The sequence below is a fragment of the Pipistrellus hanaki genome (genome assembly GCF_964339955.1).
Source record: "Pipistrellus hanaki genome assembly, chromosome: X".
NCBI lineage: Eukaryota > Metazoa > Chordata > Mammalia > Chiroptera > Vespertilionidae > Pipistrellus > Pipistrellus hanaki.
The window spans coordinates 79,037,991-79,060,954 of NC_140524.1; the positions used below are offsets into that span (position 1 = coordinate 79,037,991).

The 22,964-nt window shown below is 40.8% G+C and overlaps 1 protein-coding gene across 1 annotated transcript in view; it reads left to right on the forward strand.

Annotated features, from left to right (window-relative positions):
* The window catches only part of APOOL (apolipoprotein O like), a 78,631-nt gene extending 63,458 nt beyond the window's left edge, over window positions 1-15,173 (forward strand). The window contains exons 7-9 of the mRNA XM_084869750.1: window positions 6,523-6,636; window positions 6,828-6,945; window positions 14,615-15,173. Of these exons, the coding sequence (XP_084725876.1) occupies window positions 6,523-6,636; window positions 6,828-6,945; window positions 14,615-14,703 (321 nt within the window). The 3' untranslated portion in view covers window positions 14,704-15,173. The remainder of the gene's footprint in view (window positions 1-6,522; window positions 6,637-6,827; window positions 6,946-14,614) is intronic.
* The last annotated feature ends 7,791 nt before the right edge of the window (window positions 15,174-22,964 follow it).

Here is a 22,964-nt window from a genome sequence, read left to right on the forward strand (position 1 = left end):
CTCTGCAGGGTTTGGAGCCTGCCAGTATCTTCCTGTGGACATACTGCATGTGAAGCTTTTTAGATCCTGCTCCGTAGTTGTCTTAAGCTAGCCACTAGCTTTGTTGGTTTGGGACCTCTTCAAAGGTCTCTGGTGCAGGCCAGTGTCAGCCACTGTTTGTTACTGGACCTGAGTACCCTGTTTGGAGCAATAATTGATTCACATCTTGTGGCTCCCTCTGCTGGGGCTGGATGTGTAAAGAAATGACCAAGCAAGCACAGAAGTGTGATTTCCTAGCCTTGGGGCCAGAAGTAGGACAGGCAACTACTCAAATAATCAGAGAACCACCTATGCTTGTAAGTTGATTGTTAGTCTCCCTCACTAAAGGAGCTTCAGGTTGTAGTCCTTAGCAGAGCATCAACTCCAAAGGATTGGTAGAGGAGGTTTCTAATGGGTGGGGCAATTTCTTCCCCCAGGCTAAAGCTGCATTGATGGGAAAGCTTTGCCTGAGAAATATGACTTCTGCAGCATGAGGGAATGACTCAGCCCAAAGCTCTCTTCCTAGAGCCACCAACCTGAGACTCTCCTCATACTGTTCTAGTACACTCTTCCCTCTCTCTGCCAGAGCCCAAGGTGTCTGCACACACAATTTAGTGTGTTGGCCCTTTAAGAGGGTGCCTGTGATTCTTGCCATTTTTTCCTGCTGGACAGAATCCTCTGTGCTTTTCACAGCCAGATGTTATGTGGGCACGTTTCATGGTTCTGTTATGCTTAGCAGGGGAGCCTAACTTGGGATTTAGTCCCCAGAGTTCTCAGTGGGAACCCCCCATAGCTGAGATATCTCTCTAAACTTCAGCTGCTGCTTGTGAGCCTGGCCTGCCCTCTTGCGTCTCCTTACTTCCTACTAGTCCCAATGTGGCCTCCACCTTATGTCCTTGATTTTAAGGGTTCTCTCCAGCCAGCCTTCAATTGGTTATTCAGGATGACTTATCTGTATTTTAGTTGTAATTCCAAACTGGTCCTGGGAGAATGTCAGTGTAGCTTTCACTTACTCTGCCACCATTTTGGACCCCCCCCCCCCCCCAGGAATACTTCTAGAAGCTGAAGCCCTCTGGGTTTCCAAATCAATGATAGAGTATAGATAGGGGCAGGTGCCATATCATACTATGGTCCTCTCCATTTTCTTGCATTCCCAGTTATCTCTGCCATTTACTTTTTTTTTTTTTTAATTTTTGCTGCTCAGATTTGATGTTTCCTGCTACCTTATCTTCCAAATCACTGATTTGATCCTCTGTTTCATCCAACGTTCTGTTTATTCATTTGAGTGAATTTTTCATTTCAGAAACTGTATTCTTCATTTCTGACTGGTTCTTCTTTATGGTTTTTATGTCCTTTTTCACATTGTTGAAGTTTTCACTAGGTTCCTTGAACATTCTAATAACCATTATATTTTTAACTCTATATCTGGTAATTGCTTGCCTCCATTTTGCTGTTTTGGGATATTCCTCCTATTCTTTCATTAGGGACACGTGTCTTTGTGTTTTCATTTTAGCTGCCTCTTTTGTGTATGTTTTATGTATTAGGCAGATCTTCTGTGTTTCCCAGTCTCGGCAAGGTGGCTTTATGTAGAAAGTTTCATTTGGGATCCAGTAGCACAGACTCCTTGATCACCTGAGCTGGGTGCTTCAAAAATATCCTTTGTGGGTTTTGTGAGTGCTCCCTTTTTTAATTGAATCTTGATTGCTTTTGGCTCATTCATGCATGGGTTTGACATTCAGAATGGCTTAGTGTTAGGGTTAGCCCTGACCACAGTGTACAACTGCTCTGCAGGTGCTGACCACACCAAGTGAAATTCACCTCAGTAGGGGCAGGTGCCTGCTGCAATTTCTTTTCAATATGCCATTTATGAAGCTAACTTGACCCTGCCCTGTTGTTATCTGAAGTTGGTCATTGTCTTATTGTTTTGGGAGCCTCTTTGGAGGGACTCTGGTGCAGAGCAATATCAGACACTGCTTGTGACTGGCTCTGAGTAGCCTTTTTGATGCTACAAAGCAGTCCACAGTTTGTGGGTGCCTCTGCTGGGCCTGTGTGTGCATTGGAAGGATGAAGCTGAATCACCAGGTAGGGGATAGTTGTGTTCACCAGATTGATAGTTCAAATTCAGTGCCAGTGCTTGGATTGAGGCCACTAAGAAAAGTCACAAGGTATATCAAGTCTAGCTGCCACCCCCAGGTGCCAGCAGACCTTTGTGGTGGGATAGGGTCTCAGAGTCATCAGGGTGAATCCTACAGAGTTTATCAGGTCCAAAGAGACCAAGAGTTGGCTATGTAAAGGGAGGGCTCTGCACTGATCAGATGTGTAAGGGAAAAATTTCCCCTATCCTAAAGCTACAAAACTCAATCTGCTCCAGATTCTGCCAATAGCCCAAGCTAACCAGGGCAGGACTGCTGGGAATCATGAAGGTTGAACTAGTAGACCTCCCATGAGGGAGTGGTGCTGGTCAGTCTGGGAAGGTTGGGGTAGTGGCCCCTACCCCAGAGCCACACTATTCAGTTTGTCTTGGCTTATTCCTAGAACTCCTGGGGAGCCCATGTTCATCAGGGCAGTGGGCACAGGATTAGGGAGGGTAGGGCCACCCAGAGCCTAAAGTGTGGGGCTAGAGTATCTCCTGTGAGGGTTAGGCACCTGTCAGGTTCACCAGAAAGTGTGCGTAATGGGCTCTACCTCAAAACCACAAAACTCACTCACTGACAGCCTGAGTCTGCCCAAATCAATACAACCAACCTTGGCAACTGACACTTCCACAAGGTGATGCTCTATAGCAGTGTTTCCCAAACTTTTGACAAAAGTGTACTCCTTCTATAATTTTCGTAACGCTGAGTACCCCTCGTACTCATGAGAACGTAGAATTAGGCGCAGCTAAGCACAGTGCAGTGCATATCCCCACCAAACTCCGATGCAACACGTACCCCTACCAAACTCTTCCCGTACCCCTGGGGTATGCATACCACACTTTGGGAAACACTGCTCTATAGGGTAGGGCAACAGAGACTCTAGAGGCTGGGGCTATGCATTCCCCTAGACTGATGTCCTAATGAAGGAAGTGTTCCACCCAAGAAAGATGTTATCTGTGGTGTGGGAGATGGACTCAGCACAGGGATTCTGGAGGCTGGCCCTACAGATCTCTCCCTAGAGCTACAAAATCCAGTATCTGCTCATTGGAATTTAGTCTGCTCTGCCAGACTAAATTTAGTCTGGAGCCCAGGGTGAGTGGCTGTGAATGAGATTTTGTGCATTGGCCCTTTAAGAGAACACCTGTGTCCCTAGCAGACTCTAAATCTCCCTGGTGGACATAATCCCCACCAAATTTCACAGCTAGATATGTGGTTGCTTCTTCCTGGCTCTGGTGCTCTGGGATGGGAAGCCTGGCTTCTTGTTCAGACACCACAAACCTCAGCATATCTTTGCAGGTGAGATATCCCTCCAGAATCTCAGCTCATGCTCAAGGGAGGAGGGAGAAGCAGCCCTTTACACATATCTGCCCTTTCTACCTGTTTTGATATGGCTTCTTCTGTAAATTCTTGGGTATAATACATCTGTTTAGATAATCTTCAGTTGGTTAGTCAGGTTGATTGTTCTATAATTTAATTGTAATTCCAGTTTGATCCTAGGAAGTGGTGTGTATGACTCCCATCTACTTTGCCTCTATCTTGGATTGGGCTACATTCCATTTGTTTTAAAATGCTCTGTGTGAATGTATATAATTCTATATAATAAAAGCCTAATATGCTAAGTGCCCGGTCATTCAGTCAACTGTTCAACCAATCAAAGCATAATATATTAGTGTGATATGCTAAGGCTGCTCAACCACTCACTGATCACCAGGGGTCAGGCAGTCAACTGTGGACCAATCACTATGACATGTACTGACCACTAGGGGGCAGACGCTCCAACTGGTAGGTTAGCTTGCTGCTAGGGTCCAGCCTGATGAGGACTGATTAAGACTGTCCTGACATGCCCTGGAGCCCTCCCGTGGTCTCCCTGGCTGGCCAACCTCCTGCATCCTTCCCCAGCCTCGAATGTGCACCATTGGGATTCCTCAGCCTGGCCTGCGCCCTCACACAATCTCCCCTCGGGGGATGTCAAAGAGCTGGCTTTGGCCCGATCCCACAGGCGAGGCCAAGGAACCCCACTGGTACACGAATTTGTACATTGGGCCTGTAGTATATTATACATACTATCTAATAAAAGAGAGACATGCAAATTGACTGTACCTCCACTATGCCCACAAGCCACACTCATCAAGAGTGAGTATGCAAATTAACCCAACAAATATGGCAGTGGCCATAGAGCTGGAGCAAGCAGCAGGCTTAAGTTGCCCCCAGCGATGGAGGAAGTCAAGCTTCCTACCCTCTTTGGCTGGCCCTGACCTCCACTCAAGGCTACAAAGTTTCAATTATAGAAGATAAGTAAATTCAAACAAAAATGGCAGCAGCCACGAAGCTGGAGAGAGGAGGAGGTTTGGGTTGCCCGCCCTCCCCTACCCTGGCCTCCGCTCAAGGTACAAAGTTTCAATTATAGAAGATAAATAAATACCAGATACCATGGCCTCTGCTTGGGTTGCTGGGGGTGTGGCTGGCCTGCAAACCACCACAGGCCCCTTGCACAGGTCATCCCATGCCCCCAGAGAACCCCCACCCTGATCCGGGATACCCTTCAGGGCAAACTAGCTGGCTCCCACCCTTGAACCAGGCCTCTGTCTTATCTAATAAAAGAGTAATATGCAAATTGATCATCACTACAACACAAGATGGCTGCCCCATGTGGTCAAAGATCCTGACCCCATGTGGACACAAGATGGCCAGCAGAGCAGGGCAGTTGGGAGAGACCAGGCCTGCAAGGGAGGGCAGGTGTGGGCAATCAGGCCACCAGGGGAGGGCAGTTGGGAGGGACCAGACCTACAAGGGAGGGCAATTGGGGGCAATCAAGCCTGCAGGAGAGGGCAATAAGAGTTGGTCAGGCTGGCAGAGAAGGAAAGTTGGGGGCAACTAGGCCTTCAGGGAAGGGCAGTTGCGGGGGGACCCAGGCCTGCAGGAGAGAGCAATTGGGGGGGACTAGGTTTGCAGGGGAAGGGCAGTTAGGGGCAATCAGGCTGGCATGGGAGCAGTTAGACATCAATCAGGCTGGCAGGGGAGTGGTTAGGGGGTAATCAGGCTGGCAGGCAGAAACGGTTAGGGGCAATCAGGAAGGCAGGCAGGTGAGCAGTTGGGAGCCAGCAGTCCTGGATTGTGAGAGGGATGTCCCAGATTGGAGAAGGTGCAGGCTGGGCTGAGGGACACACACCCCCATGCATAAATTTCATGCACTGGGCCTCTAGTATAAGAGTAAAAGTTCAGGAAGAATATACATGCAACAGTTAAAGCTTATGCTGGGGGGAGGAAGACTGCTTTCTGTATACCAGTGGATTTATTTTTCTTAAATGTAGCATGTATTTAGCAAAAATAATAAAAATATTTCTACTTAATGGAAGAAAACATGGTTTTTAAAAGTTTGTTTATAGAAATTGTAATTCTGGAAAGCTCCTCAAAAGATCTTTAAAACGTGAATAATCAATAGCTGTTGAAATTACCTTTACCATAAGGAACATAAATAAGTATGGGAGAAGAAAGATGGAATCAGATTTTCAAACAGGAAGAGATGTAAATGAAAGTGTAACAGCAGCTTCAAGAATTCAGTCAGCAACCTAGCCTCTGCTTTTGTGTTTGTAGTTCACTTTTTATTTCATGTTTCTGAAAAAAAAAAGAAAAGAGTATTGTTCTCTGTAGAAATATATTGATTCTTTTTCTTTATACCTTGAGAAAGCAACATTACATTTAAACAGAAGCATTAACCTTGTAGCATGTTAAAATCTTTTCTCAGTCAGCTGTTTATTATCTCAAACTATCCTTCCCATACTCCTCTTAAATTGGCTTTGCTTTAAATTCACAGTGTGATTGCTAACTATAAAATTTTAAGACTATTTTTTAGAGCAGTTTTAGGTTCATAACAAAATAACAAAAATGGTTTAGTTTTAAATTCACAGTGTGAGTGCTAGCTATACAGTTTTTAAGACTATTTTTCGAGCAGTTTTAGGTTTATAATAAAATGAAGGTGAAGATACAGGGATTTCCAGTACAACTCCTGCTCCCATGCATGCATAGCTTCCTCTGATCCATTGCTAAACTGCTACATTTGTTACAGTTGATGAACCTACCTACATTGACACATCATTATCACCCGAAGTTCATAGTTTACATTAGGATTCACTCTTGGTGTTGTACTAACTATATACTTTTTTTAGCCTTTTACATGAGGCAAATAACTTTTCATATAAGATTTAGAAAATGGGGCTTGGCTTTGTATTATATCATCTAAAAATTCATTCATATACTTTCTGTTGTTTCTAACTTGGGTATTAATATAAAATACCTGACACATATTTTTAATACTTCTTATTTTAACTCTTAAAAATAGGTCATTTGTCTCACTTTTTGTTTTAATTAGGTCGCTGGGAAAAAGGCATATGCTACAAGTCAAAACATTTATGAAGCAGTTAAATCACTGTGGACAAAAAACAACAAAAAGGAGTCACTTCCTGAACCTAAAGAAAAAAATAAGGTGGAGTTTAAAGGGACCAAAAGTTTTATTTGGGTGGGTGTTGGCTTGTAATGGGAGTCCTGGACAGAGGTCAACAACAGAATTACAAAAAGATGAAGGAACATAATACCTTTGCATGCTAAACTTTTATAAAATATTTCATTCTTTTAATAAAATGATTTACTCATGAGGAAAATCTTTTTGCTAAACAGCTAGAAAGCTCTGCTGAAATAGAAATACCTGCAAAAACAGCTCAGAACCCGAAGCACTCAGTGGGTTTGCCAACAGAACCCAGATCTGAAATGAAGACAAAATCAGAATTCACCTCAGGTTTGTTTGTATAATTCAATTTTGTTTCTATTATTTATTTACAATTTTTCTGATTTTATAATTATTAGTTTAAACGTATTTATGTTTTTCCATATTTTTCTTTCACATATCTGTAGTCTGTATGTATTTTTAGGGTATGAGGTACTCAGGTACCTGGGACTTTTCTTATTGCGACTGATAGTTCATAACACAGATCTTTTCACTGGGGGTATAGAGTAGCACTGGCAGGTTGGATGAGTGAAGAATTTACAATCACTTTATAAATGTGAACTTTTTAATCAGGTGGAGTGAAATGTACCTTTCTTCACTCTGTCTCTTTACAGGCTATAAATATGAGCCACATCTAGATAGAAGAATATCAGCTTTCCATTTCTTATGTTATTTATGCCATCAGCAGTCTTGGCTTTCCCCATCAGTTTTATTTAGTTTACATACTAGGAGAACTTTCAACATCAAATTGTAAAAATAGCACCAATTATAATACTAATTGCTTTGCTAATCCTATCTAATGAAAGAGTAATATGCAAATTAACCATCACTCCGCTACAAAAAGGCAGTGTCCATAGCGCCAGGGCGGGGTGCTAGCGTCCCACTCCCAGGCTGCAGAGGGAGGAAGGGCTGCAGACAGAATGCTGGGCTGCTGGGCCGGGGACGTGCTCTGAGCCACTGTCTCAAGACTTGGGACATGCCCAGCAGACAGATGCTGGGCGGGGGGCTGCTCAGAGCCACTTCTGCGTGCTTGGGACATGCCCCTGGGCCAGCAGACAGAAGCCCAGCTGAAAGAAAGTGGGCATTGGGTTGGGGGTGAGCTCTGAGCCGCCACAGCACGACTTGGAACACCCCAAGTGGACAGACACTGGGCTGGGGCCATGCTCAGAGCTGCCTCCAAATGGCTTAGGACACACCCCCGGCCCAGCAGACAGAAGCCCTGGGGACACAATGCAGGGGGTCCTCTGTGCATGAGCTGCAGAGGAAACACCTTTTCTGAAGGCTCATTGGCTAAGCTCCCTGTAAGCTGCCTCTCACAGTGTTCTTGGTAATTTGAGTAATAAGAATCCAAGAAGGTGATCTAGGGTTTTTCCACCACACTCCTGGAAGAAAAGCTAAGGTCTGCTGCTGGAGGGGCTAAGAAATTTCATATTTTACCCTAGCCAGTTTGGCTCAGTGGATAGAGCCTCGACCTGCCAATCGCAGGGTCTGGGTTCAATTCTGATCAAGGTCATACACCTAGGTTTCAGGCTCCTCCCTGGCCAGGGCTCATGCACGAGACAACCAATCGAAGTGTCCCTCTCACATTGATGTTTCTCTCTGTATTTCCCTCTCTCTTCTCTAGAAAACAAAGGAAACATATCCTCAGGTGAATAAAAAAGAAAAAAAAAGAAATGTCATATCCTATGAAAGACACATCTTGAAAGTGCTTAAAGAAAGTTGTCATTTTTTTCATGGTGAAGGGACTGGAGTCCATGTTGATGAAAACACCTTGGCGGCTGTGACCATGGCAGCAGCAGTGGGGTGATGGGGCTGGTGCCTTCCTCTGATCAGCCCAGTCACCTCCCACAGAGGAAGGCCAGATTGTGGCTTAGGCCCGCTTCCCGTCAGTAGGACATTCCCTGAAGTCTCCCAGTCTGTGAGAGGGGGCAGGCTTGGGGACTCCCCCACAGTGCACGAATTTTGTGCACCAGGCCTCTAGTATTAGATAATGACAAGTAGTACTTTGTGGTACCAGTTAGTGACAATTATACCTTCTACGCAAATACTGTAATAGTTTTACTGTGATCAATAAGAAGGTAACAGAGTGCTTACATTTCAATATGTATTCAAATAAATTCACCAGTCACTGGCTTAACGTAGGTTTGTCTATCTGTACAGTGTCAATGGTACTACCCATTAAGTTGTCTTACTGCAAAGGAAATAGGACTAACTCAAAGGTAAAGAATTAGGCAATAATGATAATATTTCATTATTCAGGTGCCCTTATTGAGCACCTCCTTTGTGGTGCAAAGAGCTATAAATATATTGTGATATTCAATCCTTACCCAAAAACAAAACAAAACAAAAACCTCTGATGTACATGTAATTGTAATCAGTTTATGATGAAGGGACTGAGACTCTGTACCTTTCCCAAAATTCTACAGCTCATGAGGAGCAGAGTTGTGTTTACAGATTAGATCTACCTGACACCAAAGTTCAAAATCTTTCCATTGTGTACAAAGTAGCTAATTTAAAACCAGAGTTTAGTTTCTGATTTCAGCCTCTTCCTTTCTCATGTAATCTTTATAAAAGCTGTTACTGAATAACAAACCTGATTTGTTTTACACTTTTCCTCTGTCACCTCTCCTTTTTAACCAAAATGGCATACAGTTTTTACACTCTCTCTGAGTAATCTACAGTCCACAAGTATATAATATATCTAGTCATTTTTCTAAATGCCTGTCAATTCCAGAGTATCTTTGTGAAGTTGAAACATGTTACAGTTTTACAGTGGAACCAATCCATCCCTAATCAATATCATTATTTAAGATGATAGATAGATAGATAGATAGATAGATAGATAGATAGATAGATAGATAGATTGATTCTGGAACCCTTTACCCCTCCCTTCCCATGGGTAACTTGGTATATGAAAAGCATTCTAAGGATACATGTAGAGAAAAGAGACATGCCAGTACTATTTATCCTTATCACATATTATTCAGAGTTGATTATGCAGTAGACCCTTGTGATTCACCATTTCCATCCTTCACTTTTTACATGCAGTTCCAAAGGTCTAAGACCTGAAAAACAGTAGTAATTATAAGCACAAATTTAAAATAAGTCATGTGTCTGAAATCCTTAAGCCTCAGTCTCTTATTCAAAAATTGGGGACCACAATAGTACTTTTCCTCACATAGTTGTGAGAATTAAATGCAATAGTGCATGTAAAGCACAGAGTACAATATCAAGCACATACTAGTCTCTCCATGAGTGTTAAAAGGTATTATTATCATTTGACTACTGTAATTAGCCATTTGCCATTAAACAAATTTATTTTCATTGAACATACTTTGAGAGCATATTAATTAGCTGGGGAAACTAGTCATGGCCATCATCTATCAACTTATAGAATAGATTGGGTGAACTCTCAAACTACACACACACACACACACACACACACACACACACACACACACACACATACTAGAGGCCCAGTACATGAAATTTGTGCACGAGAAAGGGGTATCCCTCAGCCCAGCCTGCACCCTCTCCAATCTGGGACCCCTTGAGGGATGTCTGACTGCCCGTCTAAACGGGCAGTTGGAAATCCTTCTCACAATCCAGGACTGCTGGCTCCCAACTGTTCACCTGCCTGCTTTCCTGACCGCTTTTGCCTTCCAGTCTGATCACCCCCTAACCACTCCCTTGCCAGCTTGATTGATGCTTAACTGCTCCCCTGACAGCCTGTTTGCCCCTAATTACCCTCCCCTTTAGGCCTGGTCACCCCTAACTGCCCTCCCCTGCAGGCCTGGGTCCCCCCCAACTGTCCTTTCCTGCAGGCCCAGTTACCCCCAACTTCCCTCCTCTGTTGGCCCGGTCACCCCTAACTGCCCTCTCCTTCAGACTTAATCTTCCCCAACTGCCCTCCCTTGAAAGCCTGGTCCCTACCAACTGCCCTCCCCTGCTGCCCTGGTCATCCAAACTGCCCTTCCCTGCTGTCCCCAACTGCCCTCCCCTGCTGGCCTGATTGCCCACAACTGCCCTCCCCTGCCAGCTATCTTGTGGTGGCTATCTTGTGACCACATGGGGGTGGCCATTTTGTGTGATGGTGTGATGGTCAATTTGCATATTGCCTCTTTATTGTATAGGATACTAGCAACTGTAAATCTATCTACTTTTGCCCTGCCCTGTACAAGGAAATAATGAACTCAAATAGAGGTCAATAGAAAAGAGCCTAACTGAAGCATAGAGAGCAAAAAGAATGGGAAGACTAGAAAGTATGAGAAAGTATCTTGTAGGGACTAGTATATTTAAGTATTCCAATTACTGAGGACCTGAATGCTGGATATCATCCCAATTTTATACAAAATAAACAAAAATATAATGTCTAACACTTTTAACTTCACTCAGCAATTTATTACTGATCTGTCCCATTTTTTGTAATATAAATGAGATTACATGTAAACTAAATTATTAGTCAACAGATGTCACTAGTGGCTATTTATAACAATAACTCATTACTATTTTATAACTTTACACACCTTTATTCCTTTCCTGTTTTAACACTAGCTTTTTTTTAAAAGTCTGCTAAGAACTTTATGCATAAAGTGTTTTTATTAGAGATAAAAATAAGGAAGTACAAAGAAACACAATATAACGATGGAGATTAAGAGTCAAGATGGAGATTTTATGATGGCTAGTCTTTTGGGAAGATAGAGAACCTTTGATAAGAGAGGTGAAATTAGCCTTACTCAGAATATCATGAGAATGAATCTTTTAAAAAGGCAGGAATAGAATTACATAGGCTAGCTGGTTCTAAACCAGATGGATCCACATCACAATTATTTGAGTTTTTTGTTTTCTGTTTTCTAAAATTCACTCAAACTAAGAAATATAAGTCAAAATCTCCCGTGGTGAGGCCTCTAAGCAGGTGGTTTTAGGAAAAGCTCCATAAGGAATTCTCAATGCATATTCCTTTATTTAATAATGTCTGACATAAGCTATAGGTAAATTAAAAATTTGAAGCCTTTCAACAACTTTTGAGAAGTGACAGCCTAAAGGTAAAGGGGCCTTTCACATTTGTGTGAGCTGAATCTTTGACTAGATTTTTGAACAAGAACATAAATTGTGAAAATAAATAGAAGTGTTAGAGAACTTAGTCAGTTTATGGCATTTTTAAGCAAATTAGACAGATTCAGAATTATATAAAATATTTGTTACATGCTGTTGTAGTATGCCTGATAAAACTATTCCCTAGAACACTTTTTACTGGCACCGAGCAAAGGCTGCCACAAGATGGCAGTAAAGATACATTTCGGAAGGGAGCAGGAAGAACCACTTAATGTTTTTATATGCTATGGGCCCCTTCTCAGAATAATGTTTTTTAATGCATTAAATAAAATACTTAGTAATATATGACCTCCTTAAATGTATTAATCAACAATACATAAGAAAATACCTAATAAAGGCCATAGTTTTGAAGTAGTTGTAAGTATAAATATTTTAAGATAACTATAACTGCAGTGTAATACGAAAATATCTGCTGTTTCTATTAGTGACAGAATCTAAGATACTGTTAATACTATTTTAGTTTGTTTCTTACATTCATTATTGAAGTAAATGTCAATTTTTAATTAGAGGTTAATGAAAGTAAAGATAAATTCCCCCCATCCAAGTTCATAGATCACACGAATTCTACCCACAAACCTCCCTAAACTTAAGCACTGCATTCTATGGAAAACTGTATCAGTTCCATGGGTAGTGATTACTAATGATCTGGTTGTTTGTAATGTTTTTACTGGTGAAGTTACATATAGGTATATCATTTTCCTAAAATTACAAGTGTAAAAGAAATCATTGTATATACATTTATTTCTTATCTTTGTCTTTCACCATAAAACTGGAAATTAAATGTCTGTGGGGGGAAAAGGTGTGTTTCCAAAATGTAGTAAAATCATTTAAAAACCAGTCAGATTTTAAAAAACATATTTAAAATAAAAACTTCCTAAAAGTATTTTGTTTCTGATGTCACAAAATATAAAAGTAGTTCTCTCTTGCTTGCTTGGCACATACAGAGTATTATACACAGAACTTTGTGCACATTATTATATTGATTGCTAAAAATAGTTATATGACATTGTTACTCCTCCTAATCTCCATTTTACTGACGAGCTTAGGTTGTTGTGTTGGGGATCAGGTAAACCTGGGTTCATGTTACTCCACCACTTACCAGCTGAGTGACATTGGCCAAGTTTCTTAACATCTTTAAATTAAAATTTTCCTATCTGTAAAACAAAGATAATATAAATGTCTCATCTATCTCTTGGTGGTATTCAGAGACAATGCATGAAAATAACATAGCATCCTTCCTGGCACACAGGCAGCTGATCAAAATCACCAGTGATATACACATTGCCAAATCCAGGAATCAATTCTCAATCCCACTTCATGCAATCCATCAGTAGCTTTTAACACACATTATTGCTCACACCTCCAAGAAACAGTCTCTTCACTTGGCCTTTGGGATACCACTTGCTTTTGGTTCTCTTACTTTACTGACTGGCTGTTCCTTTGCAGTCTTCTCTGCTATATTCTCCTAGTCTTCTCAACTTCAAAAACTTGGAGTATACAAATGGCTCAATGCTTAGAGCTCTTCTCTGAGGCTCTAGATCACATGTGTCAAACACAAGGCCCGCGGGCCAAATCCAGCCCGCCAGGCCTTGCAATGGGGCCCGCACCGCGCTGTCATCACTGCACTCCGCTGTCAGTTTATGACATTGTCAGTTTATGACTGTTCAGTAAACCATTCGGCCCGCGATTTAGGCTGGATTTTAGATTTTGGCCCCTTCTCTGATTGAGTTCGACACCCCTACTCTAGATGATCTCATGTAGTCCCATAGTTTTAAATACTGCATATAGGCTAGGACTGTGAAAATTATAAACGAGCCCAGACTTCTCCTGCAGTCTATAGATTCACATTGATAGCTGCTTAGTCAACATCTGTACATCTTTAGATAACTATTTAGGAGTTCAAATTTAACATACCCAAAGCTTAACACTTCATTTGCCTCCCCCAAATATGCTTCTCCCGCATTTTTTCCCTATCTCAATAAATGGCAACTCCATTCTTGCAGGGTTTTTTTTTTTTTTTTTTAAGTTACAGTGTCTCTCACAAAACATGTACAATCCATTTGGGAAATCCTGTCCATTATACCATAGGACTTTCTCCATAACCCAGTTCCTTTTCACCACCTTCACTGCTACTTCCCTAATTAAAGCCAATAGCATCTTTCTCCTGCTGTACTGAAATAGCTTCCTAAACCATCTCCCTTCTTTCCCCATTTCCCCCCTACAGTCACTTCTCCCCATAGCTAAGAGTGATCTTTAAAAAAAACAAAAAAAAAAAAACATATCATTCCACTCCTCTGCTCAGAACTGCCTACTAGCTTCTCTTCTCACTTAAAATAAAAAATAAAAACTTTATGTCTCTTTGTGTCTTAGCATTCCATTGTTTTCTGAACATGTCTCTTATTACTCTCACTGCATCCATCATCACCACATCTTGCCAACTCTGTTTCAGCCCTATTGGCCATTTTGTGGTTACTCAAACACGCCTCAGGTATGTTATACTTGCTCTGTTCTGCTCCTATAAGGCATTTCCCTAAGATATCTATGGGCTCACATCCTTATCTCCTTCAATTACACTTTTCTAGAAAGCTTTCTCTGGCCACCCTATTTAAGATTGCAAATTACCCAGGTACTTCATATGCCCCTCCCTGTTTTATCTTTCTGCATAGTGCTTACCTCTAACTGACATATTATTTATTTTACTTAATTGTCTGTTTTATCCAACTTGAATGTTATGTCCATATTGGGAGAGATTTTTAACTTTTTTTCTCACTGATGTATTCCTAGTTCCAACAATAAATTTGCTGAGTGAATGACTAATTTTTTTTTCATTTTAATACTTTACCAGGTGCTACACAGTTTATACCTGACCCCAAGCTCATGGATCATGGACAGTCCCATCCAGAAGATGTAGATATGTACAGCACTAGAAGCTGAAATAGTCTACGTAGAGAATTACAAGATGTGTGAAGTTCCAAATGATAATGAAAGAAACCGTGTAATGGGTAATTGTGATTCATAGAGCATAATTTAAAGCAAATTTATCCCATACATCTTCTAATGTGTAGTTTGACCAATCAAGGAAGTGATTAAAACACAAACAGAAAATACAATCGAAACATTATTAAATGATTGGTGAAGAGGCAGAGATGAAGATGCATTTGATGACAAGGGTGTTTATAAACAACAAATAGAGTAAATATGTGAACAGTTATGAGATGAGACTAGGATCTGAAAAAATATGTATGTACTTATATACACATAGATTTGCTTTAGCTTTTTCTCACTATCAATTCCCAACTGTGACATTAATGTCAGCTAAATTAGAATGGTTTGTGGGAGGATATATTCTCTATCCTCTTTTTTCATTTCCCAGAGCAGGAATAAAATATCCATATTTTATGACACTTGGGCTTGGCTTTGTCTCTTTGTTTTATTAATGTTGACTTCTCTTAAATGTTCCAAAACACCTGTAACTATTTAGGAGGGCCATATGCTCCATGGGACCTTCAATGCTGCTTAGCAGAACTTCCCGTTCCTAAGTAGTTTCCTATTCTGTTCCTCAGGAGAGGTTATTACAGACTTTTTATTCTCAAGTCTCCTATACCTGCCAAAGATGACTGTGTTTCCTATTACATAGAGGGGGGGAAAAACATGAGGTATTAGTCATGACTATTCACAACTTTTCTCATCTACCTTTAAGGCTTACCTCTTTTCAGCCATACCATCCCCCTTTTCTAAGTCTAATGCTTCTATTTGGGTTCCTAATCTCATTCCTTCCATTTTTTTCCCAATACCGTATTATATCTTCAGTCTTTGGTTTTTCTTTTCACTCAGTTATTCTACCTCAATCTCTAAATAGCTTCTGATCTTCTTTATCTAAAAAAAAATTAATAAAAACATTTCTCTAACCTTGCCTTTATTCTTGAGCTACATTTTCTTTCTATAATTGTCATATTTTATTAAAAAGTAATTAATGTTACTTTCTTACTTCCTCACTATCAATTCCTAACTTATGACATCCTGACCTTTATACTTACTTGAATTTTCTGTAATTATTCACTATTTACCGACCACTCTCTCTTTGAAACATACTCCTTCCCTTTGCTCTCTGTCATTCCTGCTTCTCTTGTTATTCTTCATTCTTCTCTTGCTCTGAATCCCTTAAATGCCTAGGTTTCTCAGGTTATATTCCTAGACTTCTTTTTCTCATTCAATATGCATTCTAATTTTCTTTTTTATTAGTCCTCACCTGAAGATATTTTTTCTAGTGACTTTTAGAGAGAGGAGAGGGTAGGAGAGGGAGAGGGAGACTGGGATGGAGGAAGAAAGGAGAGGGGGGAGGAGAAAAACATGGTTGTGGATGTGAGAGAGACACATTGACTGGCTGCCTTCCACATGTACCCTAACCAGCAACCCTGGTACTTGCCCTTGACTGGGAATCTAACCCGAGACCCTTTGGTACATTGGTGGACTTTGTAACCACTGAGCAACACTGGCCCATAGCTATGCATTCTCATTTTCATTCAACATACTCACTGGCTTCAGGCACCATTTATATGTCCTTATTACTTATATGTTCAGCTCCAATTTGTCTCCAGAGCTGTAGACCTATCTTTCTAATTATTTATTAGTTGTATCCACCTTATATTCCATAAATGCCCCTAATGTCAAAACGCCTTAGCCTAAATTGTCTCTGCCTCTCTCTGTTTCTAGGGTCTATTCTACCTTCTCTCCTTGCTCTCATTGCAGTCTTCATCATCATATTTCTAAAGTATTAAGTAGCCTTCTAGTTAATCTGCCTACTATCAGTCTTGCTCTCTGTCACTTCGAAATGTGTTCTGCTTGGAAGCAATAATAAACTAATTAATAGAAGCTTAGCTCTAACTGGTTTGGCTCAGTGGATAGAGCATCAGCCTGCGGTCTAAAGGGTCCCAGGTTCAATTCCAGTCAAGAGCATGTACCTTGGTTGCAGGCACATACCCAGTAGGGAGTGTGCAGGAGGCAGCTGATCGATATTTCTCTCATAGATGTTTCTAAATCTCTATCCCTCTCCCTTCCTCTCTATAAAAAAAAAAAATCAATAAAATATATTTTAAAAATAAAATAGTAGCTTAGATAAATAAGAGTCTATTTAAAGTCTAGAATTAAGCAGTACAGAGTTGGTACAGGAACTCATCGGTGACATCAAGGATCTGGACATTTTTCTTTCCACTCTGGTCTTTAGTATGTTGATTTGTAACTTCATGTTCACAAAATGGCTACTGTACCAATGGGAAACACATACACATTCAAAGTAGGAAGAAAGGTTAGGACAAACTGTGCATCAGATGCTTCTGACCCCCATTTATCAGAAAAACAAATGCTTTATTAGAAACCCTCTCAGAAGCCTTTTCTCTATATCTTGACTAGAGCTTGTCACATAGCTACAACAAAGGTGACTCAAAGGAGATTGGAAAATCATTTGTTTTCTATGATAAGGCAAGGGAGAAGGGATTTGGAATAGGTGTTGAGTTTGAAATAACATACAGTGTCTGCTACCCTATTCTTCTAACCTGTCATATTATTATGACACTAGAGGCCTGGTGCACTAAATTCATGCACGGGGGTGGGGGGTGGGGGGAGGCAAGGGATTGTCCCTCAGCCCAACCTGCACCCTCTCCAATCTGGGACATCCCTCTCACAATCCAGGACTGCTGGCTCCCAACTGCTCACCTGCCTGCCTTCCTGATTGCCCCTAACCGTTTCTGCCTTCCAGCCTGATCACCCCCTAACCACTCCCCTGCCAGCCTGATTGATGTCTAACTGCTCCCCTGACAGCCTGTTTGCCCCTATCTGCCCTCCCCTGCTGGCCTGGTCACCCCTAACTGCCCTCCCCTGCAGGGTTGATTGCCTCCAACTGCCCTCCCTTGCAGGCCTGGTTCCCTCTCAACTGCCCTTTCCTGCTGGCCATCTTGTGGTGGCAATCTTGTATCCACAAGGGGGCAGGATCTTTGGCCACATGGGGGCACCTATCTTGATCTTGTGTATTGGAGTGATGGTCAATCTGCATATTACCCTTTTATTAGATAGGATAGAGGCCTGGTGCTCAGGTGGGGGCACCTGGTTTGCCCTGAGTGGTGTCCTGGATCACGGTGGGGGTTCTTTGGGCATGGGCTGGCTTGAGTGAGGGTCCTATGGTGGTTTGCAGGCAGGCCATGCCCCCCCAGGGACCCAAGCCGAGGCCCTGGTATCTGGGATATATTTACTTTCTACAATTGAAACTTTGTAGCCTGGAGCAAAGTCAAGCCTCCTGCTTGCTACCTGGCAGCAGTCATTTCTTGTTTACCTTCTATAATTGAAACTTTGTAGCCTGGAGTGGAGGCTTAGGCCTGCTAGGGCAAGCAGAAAGCTTGGCTTCTTCCGTTGCCAGAAAAACCCAAGCCTCTGTGGCCACAGCCATCTTGGCTGGGGTTAATTTGCATATGTGATCTGATTGGCTGGTGGGTGGAGTGATGATTAATTTGCATATTGCTCTTTTACCCTGTTTCCCCAAAAATAAGACAGTGTCTTATATTAATTTTTTCTCCCAAAGTTGCGCTAGGTCTTATTTTCAGGGGATGTCTTATCTTTCCATGTGCTAGGTCTTATTTTCGGAGGATGTCTTATTTTCGGGGAAACACGGTATTAGGTAGGATAGTTGTCTTTCTTACTATTATAGACTGTCTTTTGGAAATCTTCAGTCCCTTATCATTGCCTACAGGATCAAACCAATACTCCTTAGCATGCATACAAAGTCCTTCATATATGATACCAGATAAACTTTAATCCTATCTTCCCTCTCCCCACCACACTACTGCCAATGTATATTTTTTGTATAGCATACCACTTGCTTCTTGAACATGTTCTGCTCTTTTATTATTCTCTCTCCGCATATGCTGGTGCCTCCCCTTAGAATATTTTTCTGTCTCGACCTGTTCCATATTCCATCTTCCTCACCTTTCAAGTCCAGTTCCGGTATCATTGCTCTACAAGGTTGGATTTAGATGCTCTCTCTTGTACATTCTGATGCACTTTGTACTTATAGTTGTGATAGACTATACAACTTAATATAAAATTAAACTAGTATAGTTTCACAGATAAGGCTCCACTTGGTACCTACTTGTAGGTATGAGACAATCATCTTTGTGTGGCTTTTATGCCCATGACACACCCTGGTACATAGTAGGAACTCACATTTTGTACCATGCTGGTTGTAATACAGGATGCAAAAATAATTATGATTCTATCAAAGGACATATATTCTACTTGAAAGGATGGAAACATATAGAAATACAGTGGTATGAGTATTATCTTCCCTACATATAATCAAAGAGCTACAGATGATTAAAGATGGGATGTAGTTCTGAGATCATGTCAAGTTGGGGAAGCAGTTCACTTACTAGTTTTTTATGAGTCATGTCTTCAACATTAGCTATAATATTTTAAATACTTTTTTTGTACTTCAGATTTGTTTATAATCAAACATATCTATATTTCATCAAATCTAAGACACATTGTTTATCTCTAATAAAATATGTTAAGGTGTGAAAAGTAGAAGCATCTTAAATTTAGTGAGATATGGTAAGTAAAAAATAAATATCCTAAAGCCAAATATAAGTGATTTTTGAATTATGTGCTCTTTAGGATCATCAACTCTGCCACTAGTTTTAGTTTGGTAATGGAGAGGTGACTGAATTGCAACATGTTTCAGAGTGAAAAATTCATTAAACTACAGCTTAGTCACTTGCTCTATTGTACAACACTCAGAGGCAAACTGCTGTTGGACTCAGTTGAAATTGAAATGTTGGAGCCTATGTTGGGACAAGTCGTGATTAGTCCTCTTTCATTCTTTCCTTCCTGTGAACAGTAGTTTTTCTTCGTTAATCCTGAAAAATACCAGCACTCCCTGAAGACAGCACTCCATAGACTCAGACAACAGTGTGGTGATAACCAGAGGTGATAAATGGTGATAGAGACATGACTTTAGGTGGTGAAAATACAATGCAATATACAGATATTATAGGATTGTACACCTGAAACCTATGTAATTTTATTAACCAATATGATCCCATAAATTCTATAAAAAAGAAAAAAGATACAATGTAAAATTTGAAAATGGAAGCTGAAGATTTCCATTTAACATGTTACTTGCTTCAGTTAAAATAAATGAAATGTGAAACCATATATCTAGTTGTTATATATTCTTAATAGCTTGTGTTGAAACTCAACTCATGAATGTATTTCATGTATCTTTTTCCTAATCAGAAATGTAGTTCCAAAGGTAATGGAAAAGATTTTGAATATATCTTAACGATCAGTGGAGAGGAAATCAGTCCTATCACTATCATCATATCACAGAGTATATTTTTATTACTTTCTAGACAAACCAACTCAAAATGTAAAAGTATTTTGTCAAAATAAAAGTATAGCTATTATAGCATGGCTTATTCAAACCTTGATGGGAACTAATAAAATATTCTAATCTGATTGAGTCTTCACCTTATACAGGATAACTAGTACAAATGATCAAGCTCCTAAAATAGATATGAGTTACATTAACTTAAATATTATACTAAAGCCTTATCTCTACTCCTTAAATTAAAATATACCATTTTATTTTATAAAGTACTAGAGGCCCGGTGCACAAAATTCGTGCATGGGAGGGGTGTCCCTCAGCCCAGCCTGCAGCCTCTCCAATCTGGGATCACTCAAGGGATGTACTACTGCCCAGTGGGATTGGGCCTAAATGGGCAATTGAACATTTCTTTCACAACCCAGGACTGCTGGTTCCCAACCGTTCACCTGCCTACCTGATTGCCCCTAACTACTTCTGCCTGCCAGCCTGATCACCCCCTAACCACTCCCCTGCCAGCCTGCTCAATGCCTAACTTCTCCCCTGCTCGCCTGATTGCCCCTAACTGCCCTGCCCTGCTGGCCCAGTAACCTCTACCTGCCCTTCACTGCCAGCCTGGTTGCCCCCAACTGACCTCCCCTGCAAGCCTAGTCCTTCCCAATTGCTCTCCCCTGCAAGCCTGGTTGCTCCCAACTTCCCTCTCCACTGGCTTAGTTCTCTCCTGCCGCACCCCCCCCCCAACTGGTCTCCCCTGCAGGCCTGGTCCTCCCCTACTGGCCTTGTCCCCCCCAACTTCCCTCCTCTACAGGCCTAGTCCCTCCCAACTGCCCTCCCCTGCAGGCCTGGGTCCCTCCCAACATCCCTCCCCTGCAGGCCTGGTTTCCCCCAACTGTCCTCCCTGCAGGCCTGGTCCCTCCCTGCTTGCCATCTTGTGGCAGCCATCTTGTGTCCACATGGGAGTAGCCATCTTTGACCACATGTGGGCAGCCATCTTGTGTATTGGAGTGATGGTCAATTTGCATATTACTCTTTTATTAAATAGGATAAGTAATAATGTAAGTGTATTTTGACTTCAGTAAAGTTGCATGACATAAATGTCCTCTACATAAAGTAACTAGCCAATACAGATGCTGTATGTAAAATAGTATGTGGTAAATCTATAGGTCACTTTGACTAGGGAAAGGGAAGAGTCTGTATAAAGAAGATAATGCTTTGAATTTAGAATGTTTTTCTGCCAAAAAGAATATCTCTATGTTTTTTAAACTATTAAAGTAATAAAATCTCACTGGACAAATTTTCAAACAATACAGAAATGTATAATGAAGAAGGTTTAAGTTCTGTATAATACAAACTTTAAGAGATAAGCCATCTTTTAACAATGTGCAATATACTCTTCCAATTTTTTTTTATACATACACAAACATGAGTACATACCACATATTAAAAAAAGAAATCAACTAATGACAAGTGCTTGTGAGGATATGGAGAAAAGGGAACCCTAGTATACTGCTGGTGGGAGTGCAAACTGGTGCAGCCATTATGGAAACCATTATGGAGTTTTCTCAAAAAATTAAATATGGAATTGCCATTTGACCCTGTGATCTCACTTCCATGAATATGTCCTTAAAAACCTGGTAGTTTTTTATAACTACTTCAATTTTTTCAGTTGTTATTGGCTTATTCAGGCTTTCTAATTCTTCCTGATTCCTATAGAGTAGTGTCTTTTTCTAGGAGTTTCATTCACATTGTCCAGCTTGCTGGAATATGGTTGTTCATAGTATTTTCTTACAATCCATTGTATTTTTGTGGTGTCAGTTGTTACTTCACTGCTTTCTTTTCTGATTTTATTTATTTGGTTACTCTCTCTTTGTTTCTTGATGTGTCTGGCTAAAGGTTCATCAATCTTGTTTGTCCTTTCAAAGAAGTAGTTCTTGATTTCATTGATCTTTTGCTTTTTTTTTTTTTTTTGTCTCTATGATATTTATTTCTGCCCTGAACTTTGTTATTCCCTTTTACTTACTCTAGGCTTGTTCTTTCTCTAATTCTTTAAGTTGTAGTGTTATATTTTTTATTAATAATTTTTTCGTGGGTTTTTTGTTTCATTTTGTTTTTGAGGTAGTCCCATAGTGCTATGAACTTCCCTTACAGGACTGCTCTCCCTGTGTCTCATAGATTTTGGGTTGTTTTCTGTTCATTTTCATTTGTTTCTAGTAAGTTGTTTTTTATTTCTTTCTTGATCTCATTAATAACTCATTATTTAAAACATGCTGTTTAACTTCCATGTGTTTGAATGTTTTTGAATATTGAGTGTTTTTACTGTATTTGGTTTCTAATTTCATGCCCTTATGGTCAAAGAAGATACTTAATATGATTTCAGTGTTCTTGAACTTGCAGAGACTTGTTTTGTGTCCTAACATGTGGTCTATCTTTGATAATGTCCTTGTGAACTTGAGAAGAATATCTAGTCTGCTGTTTTAGGGTAAAATTTTCTATAACTCTTAATTAACTCCATCTGATCCAGAGTGTCTCTTATAGTCATTGTTTCCTTGTTGATTTTTTGGAAAATCTATCCAGTGAAGTCAGTGGGGCCCCCAGTTTATGGTGGAGGATGAGAAACAGATTCTAGGCCTGGGAAATACATTCTTCCAAAATAGTCCATTGGGGAGAATGCTGAGATTCTGTGGAGGGGCAGTTCCTGAACCAAGGGACAGAAGACATTGCTCTGTGGTGTAAACTTTTAGTGTCTTGTGCGTGCCTGTATAAGTGTGTTTGTTGATGTTTTGTGTTTCTTTGTTGTTTGTTAATTTGTTTAAAGATAGGGCAA